Here is a 15,945-nt window from a genome sequence, read left to right as displayed (position 1 = left end):
CTTGAATATATAGATATACAGATAGAGATATAATGAAGCCTATCATTCAAATTTTAAAACTAGAATACAAATGACAAAATTTCAGGGCCACAATTTCATAGCAAATTATTCACCTATTTCACCCAAAGGACTAAAACTTTAGTGACACTGTGTGGCTATTTTGGTTACTGCATACAACTGATTTTAAGACTACACAGTGCAACTCTACTGTATATTAATTATTTAATTAAAAGTTTATTCATTCAAAAATAGACATGGCCCCAGCCCTGGCCAGTGGCTCAGGTGGTTGGAGCATTGTCCCATACACCAAAAGGTTGTGGGTTCAATTCCAGTCAGGGTACATACCTAGGTTGCAGGTTTGATCCCAGGTCCGGGCACTTAATGGGAGGCAACTGATGGATGTTTCTCTTTCACATCAATGTTTCTCTCTCTCTCTCTCTTTCACTTCCTCTCTCGCTCTAAAAATCAATTTTTAAAAAACACATACCATACCCTTGGTGAAGATTAAAAAAAAAAATAGACATGGCCCCGATCATGGAATTTGCAGACCAGCAGGGAAGAAAATATTAAACAAAAAATATCACACAGATAGGTGCCAATTGTATTATTTGCTATGAAGAAACAGCACAAGGTGTTTCAGAACAATGGAGGCTGGGGGGAGAGGGGTGTCAGAAAAGGCCTCCCTGAGGAAGTAAATATTTAGGCTGAGACCTGAAGGATCCTGGAGTAGCCAGCTAAAGGATGTTGGGTAGGAAAGAGTTTTCCAGGCAAAGGGGAGCAATATGTAGAAAGGCAAAAGGCACCTGGCATATTCTAGATTTGTTATGTGGCTGGGACAGCGTGAGCAATGGTGAGAGGGATGCCTTGGAAAAGCAGATGGAGATTAGTTCACACAGGCCTTGCAGACCACTTCAAGGTTTCTTAAAGAAATAGAAACTGAGAGGGAGTAAAAAGAAGACACAGATGGAGGGAAGGGGAGGAAGCAGTAATAGAAATTTTATTTTATGTATCTTGTCTCTTCAGCTAGGACCAGAGCCTCTAATTATTACACCCTTTGTAGCTGTCTTGGGCAGCAAGAAAGATCTGATGCACTTAAAATTTAAGCTGTATTTCTAAAATATTTGAGCTACAGTACTAGTTCTTTTGAGGGAACAGATTATATATATATATATATATACACCAAACATAGTTACCAAAATAACCAACATAGAATAAAAACGAATTATTCAAGTCCATTTTTCCCTTTCATATCTGCAAACTGAATCGCCACTATTTTGAACATGCTCAATGTGCTAAATGCCAGATTCTTGTCTCCCTCTCCCACATCCTGTGGATCTCTTCCAGTGACTTCAGAGGAAATTCTGTGGTCAAAAGATATGAGTATGTAAAAGAGAAAAAATGAGGGTTTCATTTCTAATTGATGTAAATGAGACATCAATGGGACAACAAAAACTTAAAAAGAAACTGGTTCATGAATACAAATGTAGGCACTGGTACAACATTAAAACACAATAAAATATAGGCTAATCTTTTTTTTAAGGAATAAAAGATGAGTCTTTGAGTAAATGTTAAAACATTCTTACGTATCCCCTTTCCAAAGCGTCAAAACAACCTTGAATCCTGTCAAGAAATAAATGTTTGATGTCAATTTGGACATGCAAAGCCAAAAAAATTCCAAGTACAGAAGTGATTTATATTTTTTGCTTTAAAGTACATTAAATTGATAATCATTTATTTACCTTTCCCATTTAATAAATTTTTAAAACTCCCAATACCTTTTAATATGTTAATAGAACTTTATAAATAATAGGTAAGCAATTTTAGGGTACAGAATTACATCTTATTTTTCATGTTGGTTTCCATACTGTTTAGGACACTGGCATGCCTATCATGAGTAATCAAATATTGATTGATATTTTTCTTTCTTTATACAAGTATATTTACTTAAAAAAATAACACTAAGTCAGTATCTTAAAATTACATTGAATAATTATTACAAATTTGTAGAAAATTATTTTTAAAAGGCAGAAAGAAAATGTTTTAAAGAAATGTAACCACCACCACAACAAAGAGACATTTAGTTTCACTTAATGCAGCATAAACACAGATTGAGACACACTCTATGAAAGTTACACGCCAGGGCTTCAAGCCAGACTACCCTGAATGTTAACCCCCGGGTCTACCATCTGCTACCTATGTGATGTTCAGCAATTTAACCTCATGAAGTCTGTTTCCTCATCTGTAATATGGAAATTATATCTCATCAGAGTTAAGATGCACATTCTTTCACATTTTATCATCTCTAATATCAGGATGCATCTTATAACTGGTGGTGTGTCTTGGTTTCGTTAGCAACATTTTTTCTTTCTTACTTACTGGTACATAAATTGTGTAATTTATATACTACAGCATTTGCTATTCAACTAAATAATTAATATGTACTTCATAAAGTTGTTTTGAGATATAAATAAAATCATGATGTAAAATCTTATGCCCTAGAACTTGGCCCACTGAAGACTCTCAGTAACTAATACCCATGAGTGTTGTACAGTATGATTTCTGTAAATGCTGGCATTTTTCTGTCTTTTTTGTCATAATTTTTGTTTACCAAAACTAGAAGTTAATTTATTTGCAAAATCATTGCCTACCCAATTGTTCATCAAATTTCCTCTAATATCTCTGGCAGCAAGATATTGACCCTTAAGGGTTTAAATCTAAAATGTGAAATGTGGTCAAAATAAAGTTTGTGAACGTCTTAAAAAAAGAAAGAAATGATGTTACCAAATAAAGTCTTATGGGTAATGTCAGCCATGATAAAAATAATATTCAACTTCTGCAAAATTTCAATTACTTACCATTTAATAATAAGCTCTGAACCAGGAGAGCTTTTATCTTCTCGGAGGATTTTTAAATTGAGGTCTACAAAAATAGAAACACAGTCTATTTTCATCTACTAAATGACTGGTGTACTAAAATTGTCCATTCTAAATAAAGGTATTTCCTTTATTTTATTTATAAAACTAAGTTTTATAGCTTATAAAAATATTTGGAATCTCTACTAGTAAATATCTAAAAATAAATCCTATGTTGATAATTAGCTTAGTTCTGATTTTTATTCTAGTTTAGTAGTCTACCCTTACACAATATAGTGAAGGGGAGCCGAATATTACATCCCAAATGTGCCACTTTAGCAAGTGGATTATTTGAAGCTAATGGCAATCAAGACCCAGCTGACTTGCCTGGTCGGTGTGGCTTAGTGGTTGAGCATCAACCTATGAACCAGGAGGTCATGGTTCGATCCCAGGTTACGGGCTCAGTCCCCAATAGGGGGTGTGCAATCAATGATTCTCTCTCATTACTGATGTTTCTATCTTTCCCTCTCCCTTCCTCTCTGAAATCAATTTTAAAAAAGACACACCAGTATTTAAAAAAATAGAAGACCCAGCTGACTCAAGGTAAACTTTTACCTTTCCATTAACTGATTAAAAGAATTTAGATAGGGGACCTGGCCCAGAAAGAGAGCTATTACCAGAGATAACTTTTTATCTGATAGACTTACTAATCTGCATTAACAGGGATAACATCTGATTACCAAACACCTGCTCCTCTTATCTTCCTGTGAATTGCCCTCCTTCTCTTTGAAACTCCCTGGCCCTTATCCCATTGCTTAGCTCAGAATGGCATATACATCTTAATTGCCTGACTGCCTTTGCTCTCATATTTGTATGGGCTCCTGTATATACAAAATTAAATTCGTTTTTCTTGTGTTAATCTTATGTCAAATTAATTACTAGACAATTCAAGGAATCTAGAAGTGTAGAGGAAAAATTGTTCATTCCCAGCAGTAGCACAAATGAATTGGTTGCAAAATCAATTTGTGTCACTTCTTTGCTTCTGTTGAATTCTAAATAATCATAGGTAGTATTGAGACCATCTCCATTAACCAATTTAAAACATACACTTCAATCTCAAGTCACTTCTTTTTTCTTTCTCTTTTTTAAAATTTATTTTGTGTTTATTTTTACTCCTTTTTTTGGGTTTGTACTTTTTTATGATGACATAGAGAGGATAGAAAATTGTATTAAAAATTTGTAGTTCAGATCAGTCCAAAATCAATCACTGATTCATGTATGACTTTGAATAAGTCACTTCACCTTTTCATATTGTTTTCTTTTTTTAAAAAAATATTTTTATTGATTTCAGAGAGGAAGGAAGAGGGAGAAAGAGATAGAAACATCCATGATGAGAGAGAATTATGGATCGGCTGCCTCCTGCAAGACCCCCACTGGGGATCGAGCCCACAACTCGGGCATGTGCCCTTGACCGGAATTGAACCTGGGACCTTTCAGTTTGCAGGCCGATGCTCTATCCACTGAGCCAAACCAGCTAGGGCCATATTGTTTTCTTATTCTAAAAATTATGTCAGTTCTATCTCTACTGAGGAATATTAAAATTATTCCATGTTGTTAAAACATTTAAAGATTACAAAGAAAGAGAGTGACATAGGAGTATTGAGCATTTTTATGATATATGCTACTTTAAGTACAAACTTTGAGAGAGAGACATATAACTGCCACAAAAACTGTCACAAAAAATAAAGCTATAGGAATGGTATTACCCACTCCCCACCCCACCCCCATGCCTATGGGCAATAATTAGCGCACAAGTGTTTAATTATATTAAAGAAAAAAAACACACACAGGCCCAAAATGAAGTTTAATTGTGCTAAAAGCCCATGATACCAAACCTAGATCTAATACAAGCTCTAACTGCAGTTTCAATCTCTCCCAGAAATGTAATCTTACTCAACCAGTATGGAATTTTCTGGTCAAGCACCAATAAGGTAAATCTGTCCCTATGGGCCCTCTCCCTCCTTTACAGAAAGAAGAGCCAATCTGTATGATAAAACCCTTCCTGTTATCTTCTCCCAAAGAAAAGAGTCGTGGCCCACAAAGAATCCATTCTTTTGTTTGTTAATAGCTTCCTTGCGCTACCCTTCTTCCTACTAAAAGCTTTCCTTTTGTACAGCCCCTCAGAGTACCCTTCTGGTTGCTGGTCGGGATGCTGCACAATTTAGAAATTGCTAAATAAAGCCAATTAGATCTTCAAATTTACTTGGGTGAATTTTGCTTTTTAACCATTAACTACCCAAAGCATGTCTTTTCCCAATTCCATGTTCCAAACAAAAGGAGAAACTATAACTGTGCTATTTATAAACATATTCATTATTACAGATTTATATCCAATAAACCAAAAAAATGACCCGATACAAATGAGGCTATTATAATAATTACAAATATGTTGCTTTTGTGTTTATAGCATACATATTTCACTGAAGCTCATGTAGAGAGTCAAATCTATAACAATAAAAGCATAATATGCTAATTAGACCAGACAGCCAAACTACCTTCCAGACGAAGCCGGGGCTGCGAGGCCCGAGCCCCTTGCATGAATTTCGTGCATCGGGCCTCTAGTGTTTAAGAAAATTAAATTGAAATGAGGCTAAGGTTATAATTAAGTACAGATATGAGAAATTGAAAGTAAAGTTAGATTTTAAAAAATGTGTTACAAGGACACTTGTAGCTCTATATTTATTTATTTACCTTTTTATTTTTTATTTTGACAGTATGTTTATTAAAGCTGGGGATAGTCTAACAAGGAACGACTTAGGATAGAAGAAGCTACAGGAGAGAGCCTAGGTGGGGTGGCTTTGGCTCTCTAGAAATGTTATAGAAATGAGCTGCTGTTAGCTCCCTGGAAAGTCAGAGAAAAGGGGCCTTGGAGACAGGTTCAGGGGGTAAGCCTGGGATGAGCTGCCACTGCCTGCTGCTTCCTGGTTGCAAGTCTCATGGAGCCCCTTAAAGTTTAGGAGAGAAAAGTAAGGACGCAGGCCTGAGGGAAGAAAGGTGTGTGTGTGCCTCCAAGAGAGAGACCGCACCTATTTATTTTTCAAAGGCAGTTCCTACTTTAGTAACAAATCAGCAAGATTTTCTGAATTGTTATCATAATCCAGCTTTTTTTAATAATCCAGCTTTTTGAACAAATAATAAGATTTTGAAAAATTGAGGAGTCCTAGGTACATTTTCTAAAAATTTCAACAGAAGAAAAGGAGCCAAAAACAGCTTGTAATATAAGAAAATGAGATCATAAGTTTGAGGACACAAGAAACAAAAAGGCCCTGGCCAGGTAGCTCATTTGGTTAGAGCGTCATCCCAATATGCCAAGGTTGTGGGTTGGATCAGGGCACATACAAGTATCAACCAATGAATGCATAATTAAATGGAACAAATCAATGTTTCTCTTTCTCTCTCCCTTCCTTTCTCTCAAATCAAATTTTAAAAATACAAATAAAAAAGAAACAAAAGGAAGGCAAGTTGAAGGCCTGGCATTTAGAAAGGACCAAAGCTGATTAAAGTAATAATTGTTTAAATATATATGCTAATCAACAAATGGGTTTGGCATGAATATGCACTTTTATAACATATTTACATATATGTTAATAGGAAGAAGAGTTTTCACCTGGCTCTCAATGCCAAAGTATAATTCAAAGAACAAATTTAATTGGATGCAAATCCATAGCATCCCAAATAGATTTTGATTTGGCTGCTGCTTTTATAGGTCTAGTTTAGATTTATTGGGCTTATCCATATAGATTTCTTTTCTCCTCAGTCTGTCATTTGTTATCTGGCCAAGAACTAATAGTTCCTATAAGTAAGACCACTAAACAGAGTCAAATTAAAATGGAAAATTAATTAGCAAATTGTTCTTAAAGAACAGGCCTATGACTTGGACTCAGCACACTCTGCAAGAAATTAAAGGTTTACTCCTGCCAAACAGAGAAAAGGGACATAATAGCCAAAGTAACCATTTAGTTAAACTTTACCTTCCAAATGGCGGTCTCCATAAGAACTTTCTGGAAACAGGCCCCTTAAATATGTTATACATGAGATACAAGTAGCAAAAAGTTTCTTCACCATTGTCAATGACTCTTCCTTATCACTAATTTGGGATGGGAAAATTGGTCCCTGGAAAAAAACGATGAAAAAGATTAGTATTCACCCTGGCCTGTGTGCTCAGTGGTTGGCATCAGCCCTAGCACCCCCATCCCAATCCCACCTGCCCCCTCTAGAGCTGTCTGCTCTCTATCTATGAGTCTGTCTCTATTTTGCTTGGTAGTTCAGTTTGTTCATTAAATTCCACCTGAGTAAACTCATATGGTACTTGTCTTTCTCTAACTGACTTATTTCACTTAGCTATCGTTTTGATAATACCTAATACATGAAAATACTACAAATACTGTAAAACAACACTGTTATAAATTATTTTAATAAGATAGTGTGCTAATGACATGTGATGTTTTACAGCTTAGCTGTCAAGTTACATGACCTAAGTTACTTTATTTCTCGGAGCTTCAGTTTCTTCCTTATTGCAAAGTTTAATTGAAATAATAATATACTAGTAAATCCCTTGGCACAGTGCCTGGCACATGGTAAGTGGTGAATAAATGTTAGCTTCTATAGTTATTATTATTGTCTAAAATATTAAATAGCAAAATCACTTAAAACTTACTGGGAGAAGTAGCTCATGTAGTCCAAACTACAAAGATCTGTTTATATCAAAGGGTCAATTTGTTAATACTCAGTGAGAAAAATAACTGCCAAGTTGATTGCAATTCATATATATGGCTCAGCATCTTTGCCCCAGGAAGGAAGCACACTTAGAAAACTCAATGAGATCAGCAGCTTGGTGAGTATATTGAATTCGAGCAAGAAAGATGGCTGCCTTCTCTCTGCCACAATTCTCCTTCAACTTCAATATTTCCTATTTCTGCTACAGCTTAATATTCCTGAAACAATTATTTTACTCACTCTCCTGATCAAACCCACTGGCTTTCTATTGATTGCAGAATAAAGTATTAAGTTCCTTAGCCTTAAGATCCATATTATTTATCCTTAGAGTTCCTATTCAATTTTATTTACTATTTCTGTTCAACCATCCAATTCAGTAAGGATGGTTCTTTGTTATTCTCTGAAACATGCCACGCTCATTTTTTTATTCTGAGGCAAAGCATGTGATAGGCTTCCCTCATGGAATTCTCTTTTCTCTCCTCTATTAAAATCATTTTCATCATTCAAGATTCACTTTAAGTCTATCTCCTTCATGAGGAACATACAAACTATTCCAGGCTATATAAAATCTATAAATTCTTATCATTTGTATTGCCTTACTCTCTTTCGCATATATTACTTTGTATATTGACTTAACTCCTGCAAATGTTAATTTAACCAGATTATAAACTTCTAGAAGATGAAGAGTCTTTTTTTTTTTTTTTAATCCTCACCCGAGGATATGTTTTTATTGATTTTTAAAGAGGAAGAGAGAAAAACATCGATTTGGCCTCCTGTACTGGTCCCCACTGGGATCAAACCTGCAACCTAGGTATATGCCCTGACCAGGAATCAAACCCACAATCTTTTGGTATACAGGACGATGCTCCAACCAGCTGAGCCACCCGGTCAGGGTGAAGTTTGTTATTTATTTATTCATTCAGAGGATAATACAGTATTACATACATATTATATGATATTGGGCTCTCAATGAATACATAAATGGTTCATTAATGAATGTCATAGGACAAGATAAACTTGCCAAAATAAACCAGCAAGTTTGCCTAGCCCTGGCATGCCCCCCACGCGTCCCAGCATACAAGTTTTTCTCATTGTTCTCTCCCTCAGTTCTTATAACTACGTCATGTTGTATATCAGAAGTTTCTTAATTGTTTCAGGAAGTGAATGTCTAACAAAGAACCACTCTCTTTAAACATCTTTTTTGTTTCTGATTTCTTTTACCCTAGAAAAATCTAAGTATATAAATATGAAACAACACCCAGTAAGTTATTTTGTAGGAGTCTATTCTAATTTTCTGAACATCCTCAGTCAATTAGGCAGTTAAAATATAGACATGCTCTGCCAGAAATTTTGTGCCAATTAACTGATAAAACTGCTGTTAAAAAAAATGCCAAAGATTAAAGTCATCATTCTGAACTGACTACATAGTCATCAATTTTCTTTTAATTCCATTTTTAAGTGAAATAGAGTTTATTAGTGAAGCAGTAAGATGGAGAATAGGCTACTGCAGAGACAGAGCAGCCATAATTCTTACTAAATACCTTATATGCCTTGCGAATTCTGATGGGGTGAGAGAGCTGAGCAATGGCCATTATAGTAACGTATCAGGATTCTTTTAAGTCTAACCTGCAAAAAAATAAATAAAAGAAAGAAAAAATAAACCAATTAGAGACCTTGCCCAACATAATCCTTATTGTGAATTTTCCAAAGAAATATTATAAAATTAGCATTTGACTATATTGTTTGGAAAATTAGTTTAATAAACATTTTGATCGCCACAAACAATTTTTTTTTAATTTGGCATAAGGTCTCTGGATCAGTTTTTCCAACCACCCAATGAAAATGTAAGTTGACTTACTTGTTCCCAAATACATTTGGAGGAGAAAAATATTGTAAATCACCTAATGAGTCCTAGCTGGTTTGCCTCAGTGGATAGAGCATCGGGCTGCGGACTGAGGGGTCCCAGGATCGATTCCAGTCAAGGGCACATACTTCAATTGCAGGCTCAATCCCCGGCCCTGGTCGGGGCCCATGTAGGAGGCAACCAATTAATGTGTCTCTCTCATATCGATGTTTCTCTCTCTATCTCTCCTCCTCCCTTCCACTCTCTCTAGAAATCAGCGGAAAAATGTCTTCTGGTGAGGATTGACCCCCCCATCAATAATATTTTTTTTTCATCCTTGTTATTCCCTCAAAATGTAACAGTGCTTTGCATATAGCAGCACCTCAAAATAATTTCTTGAATTAACTTCGTGTGTAATTGATTTTCAAAGCCAATTCAAAATTTAATGTTTATACTTCACACCCATTAGGTTGGCTATTCAAAAAAAAAAAATAAGGAAAATAACAAAAATTGGTGAGGATGTGGAAAAATTAAAACCACTACTAATGGGAATGCAAAATGGTGCAGCTGCTATGGAAACAGTATGGCAGTTCCTAAAAAGTTAAATAATCACCATATTATCCAGCAAATCCGCTTCTAAATATACACCCAAAGCAAATGAAAGCAGAGATTCGAACAGATACTTGCACACCAATGTTCATAGCGGTATTATATACAATGGCCAAAAGATGGGACTATCCACCAGCAGTTGGATTTTTTAAAATATGGTATGTACAATGGAAAACTATTCAGCTTTATAAAGGAATGAAATTCTGATACATACTGCAACATGGATAATATTATGCTAAGTGAAATAAGCCAGACACAAAAGGAAAAATATTGCATGATTCCACTTATATGAGGAAGGTAGTCAAATTCATAGACAGTAGCATAGAGGTTACCAGAGGTTGGCGGGTAGAAAGAATGGAAAGTTTAATGGGTACAGAGTTTCTGTTCAGGGTGATGAAAATTTTCTAGAAATGGATAGTGGTGATGGTTGTCTAACTCTGTGAATGAGCTTGGTGCCACTGAATTGTACACTTGAGAATGGTTGAGGTGGTGAATTTTGTTATGTACATTTTACCACAATAAAAACCATTGTTTCAAATACATCTAGGCACTCTGCCTCCCTGGAGCACGCCCACACCCATGCATGCGTCCCCCACAGGCGTGCATCTCCTAAACTCTAGGACCCAGGAGACTGGCAACCAGGGGAGCAATGGGCAGCCAAGGCTCATCCCAGCTCACCCCTGAACCTATCTCCAAGGCCCCCTTTTCTGTGACTTCTCAGTGAGCCCAAGCAGCCCCGCCTAGGCGCTCTCCTATTGCTTCTTCCATCTTAAGCTGTTCCTTAGGAAAAAACTAAACAAAACAGGTTTTCTTTCCATTGCTTCACTCCATTAAAATAAAAAATAAAAAAAAGTAAATTTCCCCTTTTCTTTTCAAAGGCTTTAAATTAAACTGTGGCCCTGATCAGTTTGGCTCAGTGGATAGAGTGTTGGCCTGCGGACTCAAGGGCATGTAAAAAAAAAAAAATTAAACTGTGGCTTCTTTTCAAGGTTTTATCCAGTTCTGACCAAAATATTTGTAAAATAGTCCGTTAAAAGAAATTCCATTCTGGGTCACCCTGTGACCTGTTTTTGTGTATAGATTAATGCAAGATTCTGGAAGATTTTGCAAATAAAAGAGGGCAGAATTATTTGAGGCCACCAGGTGGTGACAGAGATAATAAACAGGTAATGATTCCTCTCAAATGACTTCTTCAGAGCAGCACTAGGGGACACTCTTTTACAGTATTTCATATGAGACTGAAAACCCCCTAATGCTTCTCTGGTCCTTAAAGATTCCAACAAATGACTTCAGACTATAACTTCATTTCTGTGTGTAACCTTCAACTCTGACTCAACATGTCAACTGTTTCCCTTAATGACTGCAAGAAATAAGACAGGGCCCAAGCCAGGTGGCTCAGTCGGGTGGAACGTTGTCCCATACACCAAAAGATGGTGGGTTTGATCCCCAGTCAGGCATGTACCAGAGGCAACTGATCAGTTTCTCTCCCCCCTTTCTCTCCCCCTTTCCTCTCTCAACATAAATGGTCTCTACAACTGAAGAGACATCCTCTACAACTAATCCAATCCCTTTCAAAGAAAAGGGTAAACAATTCAGTGGAGGAAGGGTAGTCTTTATAACCAACTAGAGGCTCAGTGCACGAAATTCATGCACTGGGGGGGGGGCCGCTGGGAGGGCGCCTCAGCGGGGCCTGCATCTTCTCCCAGTCTGAGAGCCCATGAGGGGGTCCGACTGATGGCAGTCGGACATCCTTAGCGCTGTCACAGAGGCGGGAGAGGCTCCCGCCACCATCGCTGTGCTTGCCTGGCTTCTGGCTGAGCCGCTCCCTCTGTGGGAGCGCACTGAACCCCAGGGGGCAACTCCTGCGTTGAGCGTCTGCCCCCTAGAGGTCAGTGCGCATCACAGCGACCGGTCATTCTGCCATTGGGTCGATTTGCATATTAGCCTTTTTTTATATAGGAGGATAGTGTTGGCGAAATAGGAAATCCATAAGGTATGGGGGGGGGGGAAGAGGGGGGGGTAGATTTTAGGTGAGAAACTCAACCTAAATCTCACACCATATACAAATACTAATTCAAAATGGGTCATGCATTTAAATTTAAAATATAAAACTATAAAGAAGAGGAAAGCAAAGTCCAGCAAGAGGACTTGGTTTGCCAAAGGTCATCCGGGGACTCGAGGGATCCCCCTTGAGTCTGTTTTCATAAATTACTATGCCTCCCCCCGCCCCCCTTTTAACACATCCCATTTGGCCCCGATAATTCCCCTGCTCCAGGTTCACTCAGAGGAAATGGTTTCCACTCCATTAGCTTTTTGGTGTGTTTTTTAATATCTTCTTCGCGCCACGTTCATTATTCATTCATTCAACATTTTTTACTGGGCGACTACAATGTGCTAAGCTTCCCCTGAGGATTACAAAAATGTAAAAAAAGACTGTTCACACATCTCCAAAGATTTACGGCTCCTTGGGGGAGACATGAGATGATCGCCCTAATTAGATTAAGCGCTCTTTGAAGAGCAAGAACCATACTTCTTTTTTTTCTTTTTCTTTTTTTTTCCGTTTTCACCAGCCAAGGACACGATGTACCCACAGGGCTGGGCCAAACTTGAACCCGTTTTTTGGTGATTGGCTAACCTCGCGTTTCAAGACACTCTCTCCCCCTGTGCTGTTTGGGGAACTAAAGTCCACCGAGATTACAGGGCACATCCTGGATAAAAGTGAAAGGAGAGCTGAGGTCACTCGGTGGTGGGGACTCCGCCCCACACCTCTGGGTATAGATTCTGGCAGAAAACCTCCATGGCGGCGGCGAGAGAAAAACCGGGCCTGGCTCACAGCGATCTCGAAGGTTCCACACCCGGCTCCCCGCAACACGCAGCGTCCTGGTCGCCTTGGCCAGCTTCCTCTCCCAGACGGATTCCTTCTCTCCCACCGAAAGCTCGACGGAAAAGCTCCCTAAGATGGTGGCAAATGGGGTGTTCCCCGCCTCCCCTGGGAAACGTGACCACCGCCGTCGCCGCCAACCGCGGAGGGGTCCGTGTTACCTAGAAGCTTCCCCCCCAGGCCTTCTCCTCGGCCCCGGGGTGTCTCCTCACAGTATGTGGCGCCCCAGCGATACACTTTCAAACCGAACCGAAACTCTCCGGTGAAAAGAAAAGAAAAAGTTCACAGAAGCCTTAGAAGACGAGCAATCCTCAAGGGCCCTTTCCTCCGCAGGCCTCGCTCGCCCGCCCGCCCGCCCGCCTCCCGCCGCCGAGGGGGCCACAACGGCCTTTTCCGGTTCAAACCCGCCTCTCGAGCTCATGAATAATCAACCAGGTCTCCTCGGGGGGGCGGGGCGGAGCCCTTCATGAATAATTCATCACCTCTCGGAGCGAACGCTGGCGTCCGTCCTCTCCCTGCTTCATGAATATGCAAATAAGAGCCGAGCGGCGTCCAATAGGCCCCTGGCAGGCCCGGCCCCCTCCACGCCCGGCCCCCTTAACACCGGCCCGTGTTCCCGGCCGGACACCTGTTGACAGTTTCCTACCCCCCTCACGCCGACGGCCCGGCGTCTCTGTTCCGGCGTTTCCAGCCCCTCCGAAGCCTGGCCCGGCGCTCCGGGGCCTGGGTGACCCGCGTCGAGCACGGGACGCCGCGGGAAACCCGGGGTGCGGGGCTACACAGGACCCAACGGCGCCTTCGACTTGGGTAACCGGTACCTCGAGGACAGCCTGCCGCGGGGCTTCCTGGGGAGACGCCTCCCTCCCCCACCCCCACCCCCCACAGGTGAGGCGGCAGCGGGGAGGCCCTTGCGGGCCCGGGAAGGGTCTGGGGGCCGGGAGGGGTCGGGGTGAGAGGCCGAGGGCTAATGCGAAGCCTTGGCCGCGGGTCCCGGGGTCCCAGAGGGACCTGAGGCCCTCGCCGGGCAGCGTGGGAGTGGGGGGGGGGGGGGCGGCCGCTAGAGCCTGGAGGGGCCAGGGCCCGCGCGGAAGGGGGATTTGGAGGTCCGGACGGCAGAACTTGCAACCCTCGACGGCATCTCCACTTCTTTCCTATGCATAGACCCAACATGGCATTGTCTTCAACATTAATTTGTAATCAGGCAAATAAAACGTGCACACGTTCTCCCTACCCTGCCCCTAAGCCCGGTCCCTGAGGCCGGGGTGCCCCCCGGGAGCGGCTCCTCGCCCCGGAGCCCTTTCCCCGTGTTGGGGTGCACCCTTAGGACCTGCCCCGTGGAGCTTTGCTCAGGTGCGTGCCGTCCCCGGAACCGCTGCCACGGGATCTCCTAAGGGAGTGGATGACGCCGTGGGGCACGTGAAGTTTGTTTTTCACTTTGTTTCTGAAAGTAAAGGGGGGGGAGGGGGAGGGAGTCAAGTTGGTCAAAACACGAGTTGATAAAATAATGACTAACATCACAAGTTGGAATGTAATATTCCTTTAGAGCAGGGTTTCTCAGCCTCGGCAGTAAGACACTTCCACCCCCCTTCCCAAACCGTGGCAACCCAAAATGTCTCCAGACATTGTCAAACGTCCCCGCGGAGGGTGGGAGGGGGCAAAATCACCCTTAGTTGGGAACTGCTTATAATCCTGTGCTTCCCAGAATTAACTGCTCGTTAAGCTCCAGCCACACAGATGGTCTCTCTCTCTCTCTGCTCCAGCCCTTTCCAACCTCCGCTTTTACCAGCTCCCTTCTGGCTAAATCGCTAGCCCTCCACGCTGGCTGCTTGGTTCTCATCTGCCTGTGGGTCTCAGCTCAGTCAACTACCACGGTCTCCAAAGAGCCTTCCCCCTCCGGCCTGTGCTAAAGGCAGTCCACCCCTAAATACAGTTATTCCCTCTCATTATTATTTCCTTCATAGAACTTCCCACAATCTGGGTTTTATATTTTATTTATTTGTTAGCCTGTGTTTTGTTTTGTTTTTGTGTGTGTGTGTTTTTCTCCTCCACCTCCTAGTACAGTGGTCGGCAAACTCCTTAGTCAACAGAGCCAAATATCAGCAGTACAACGATTGAAATTTCTTTCGAGAGCCAAATTTTTTAAACTTAAACTTCTTCTAACGCCACTTCTTCAAAATAGACTCGCCCAGGCCGTGGTATTTTGTGGCAGAGCCACACTCAAGGGGCCAAAGAGCCGCATGTGGCTCTCGAGCCGCAGTTTGCCGACTGCCTGGCACACTCAATGAACATTGCTGGACTGAAACAATACATTACCTTCTCTCCCTCCTAAGGGCTCTGGAGTTTCTCCTCCTCCTTTCTGTCTTCAGTGCCTGCTGGTTTCCTTGTAACTTTGGGTGAATGAGCACCTGTTGTAGGAGCTGTGGGGAGAGCCTTCCCTTTCCCCGCTGATTTAGGAACTCCTTGAGGATACTGCCCTTTATGATGTTCATTGAAGGTATTCAAATAGCTGGGTGAATGAACTCGCCTAACCCCATACTTAAGGAATAAATATTAGGCAATTAAAAATGGACAGTGCTACAGGGGGCTTTAGAAATCATCAAATTCTAGTCTCTTGCTTTACAGATTAGAGTTTAAGTCATTTGCTCAAGGTCCCTAAGCTTGTTCAGAGACACCAAGTCACAAGTACAACCCCTGGTCTCACACCTCTCCTTTCAGTCTCTTTCTTATCTCCAGCCAGTCTAATTTCTGATACTTTTCTGCGAAGCTGACTTAGCACTCACTCAAACACAGAAATCCCAAGCCAAAGACTTGCTTCCTGTCTCCTAAAAGCGTTTGAGCTCGTATTCTTCCTCTTTTTTTTTTTTTTTTTAAATCCTGTTCATTGATTTTTAGAGAGAAACATCCATGTGAGACAGAAACATCGATTGGTTGCCTCCTGCATGACCTGGGCCGGGCATCGAACCCCCAACCTAGTTATGTTCCCT

General features: G+C 40.9%; 1 protein-coding gene across 4 annotated transcripts in view; it reads right to left on the bottom strand.

Moving 5' to 3' along the window:
- The window catches only part of HORMAD2 (HORMA domain containing 2), a 51,252-nt gene extending 37,964 nt beyond the window's left edge, over positions 1–13,288 (bottom strand). For 2 of the 4 annotated variants that reach the window (XM_079763081.1, XM_079763084.1), the window contains exons 1-5: positions 12,716–13,144; positions 9,170–9,254; positions 6,884–7,025; positions 2,856–2,919; positions 1,584–1,620 (exon numbers count right to left, since the gene is read on the bottom strand). In XM_079763081.1, the coding sequence (XP_079619207.1) occupies positions 1,584–1,620; positions 2,856–2,919; positions 6,884–7,025; positions 9,170–9,220 (294 nt within the window). In that variant the 5' untranslated portion in view covers positions 9,221–9,254; positions 12,716–13,144. Of the gene's footprint in view, positions 1–1,583; positions 1,621–2,855; positions 2,920–6,883; positions 7,026–9,169; positions 9,255–12,715 lie in introns of all 4 variants that reach the window. The other 2 variants (XM_079763082.1, XM_079763083.1) reach the window with 2 other exon arrangements.
- Positions 13,289–15,945: the final 2,657 nt, after the last annotated feature.

Source organism: Cnephaeus nilssonii (assembly GCF_951640355.1).
Source record: "Cnephaeus nilssonii genome assembly, chromosome: 22".
Classification (NCBI taxonomy): domain Eukaryota; kingdom Metazoa; phylum Chordata; class Mammalia; order Chiroptera; family Vespertilionidae; genus Cnephaeus; species Cnephaeus nilssonii.
Note: the sequence above shows the minus strand (reverse complement) of the source record. Positions and strands in the feature narration are given on the sequence as shown.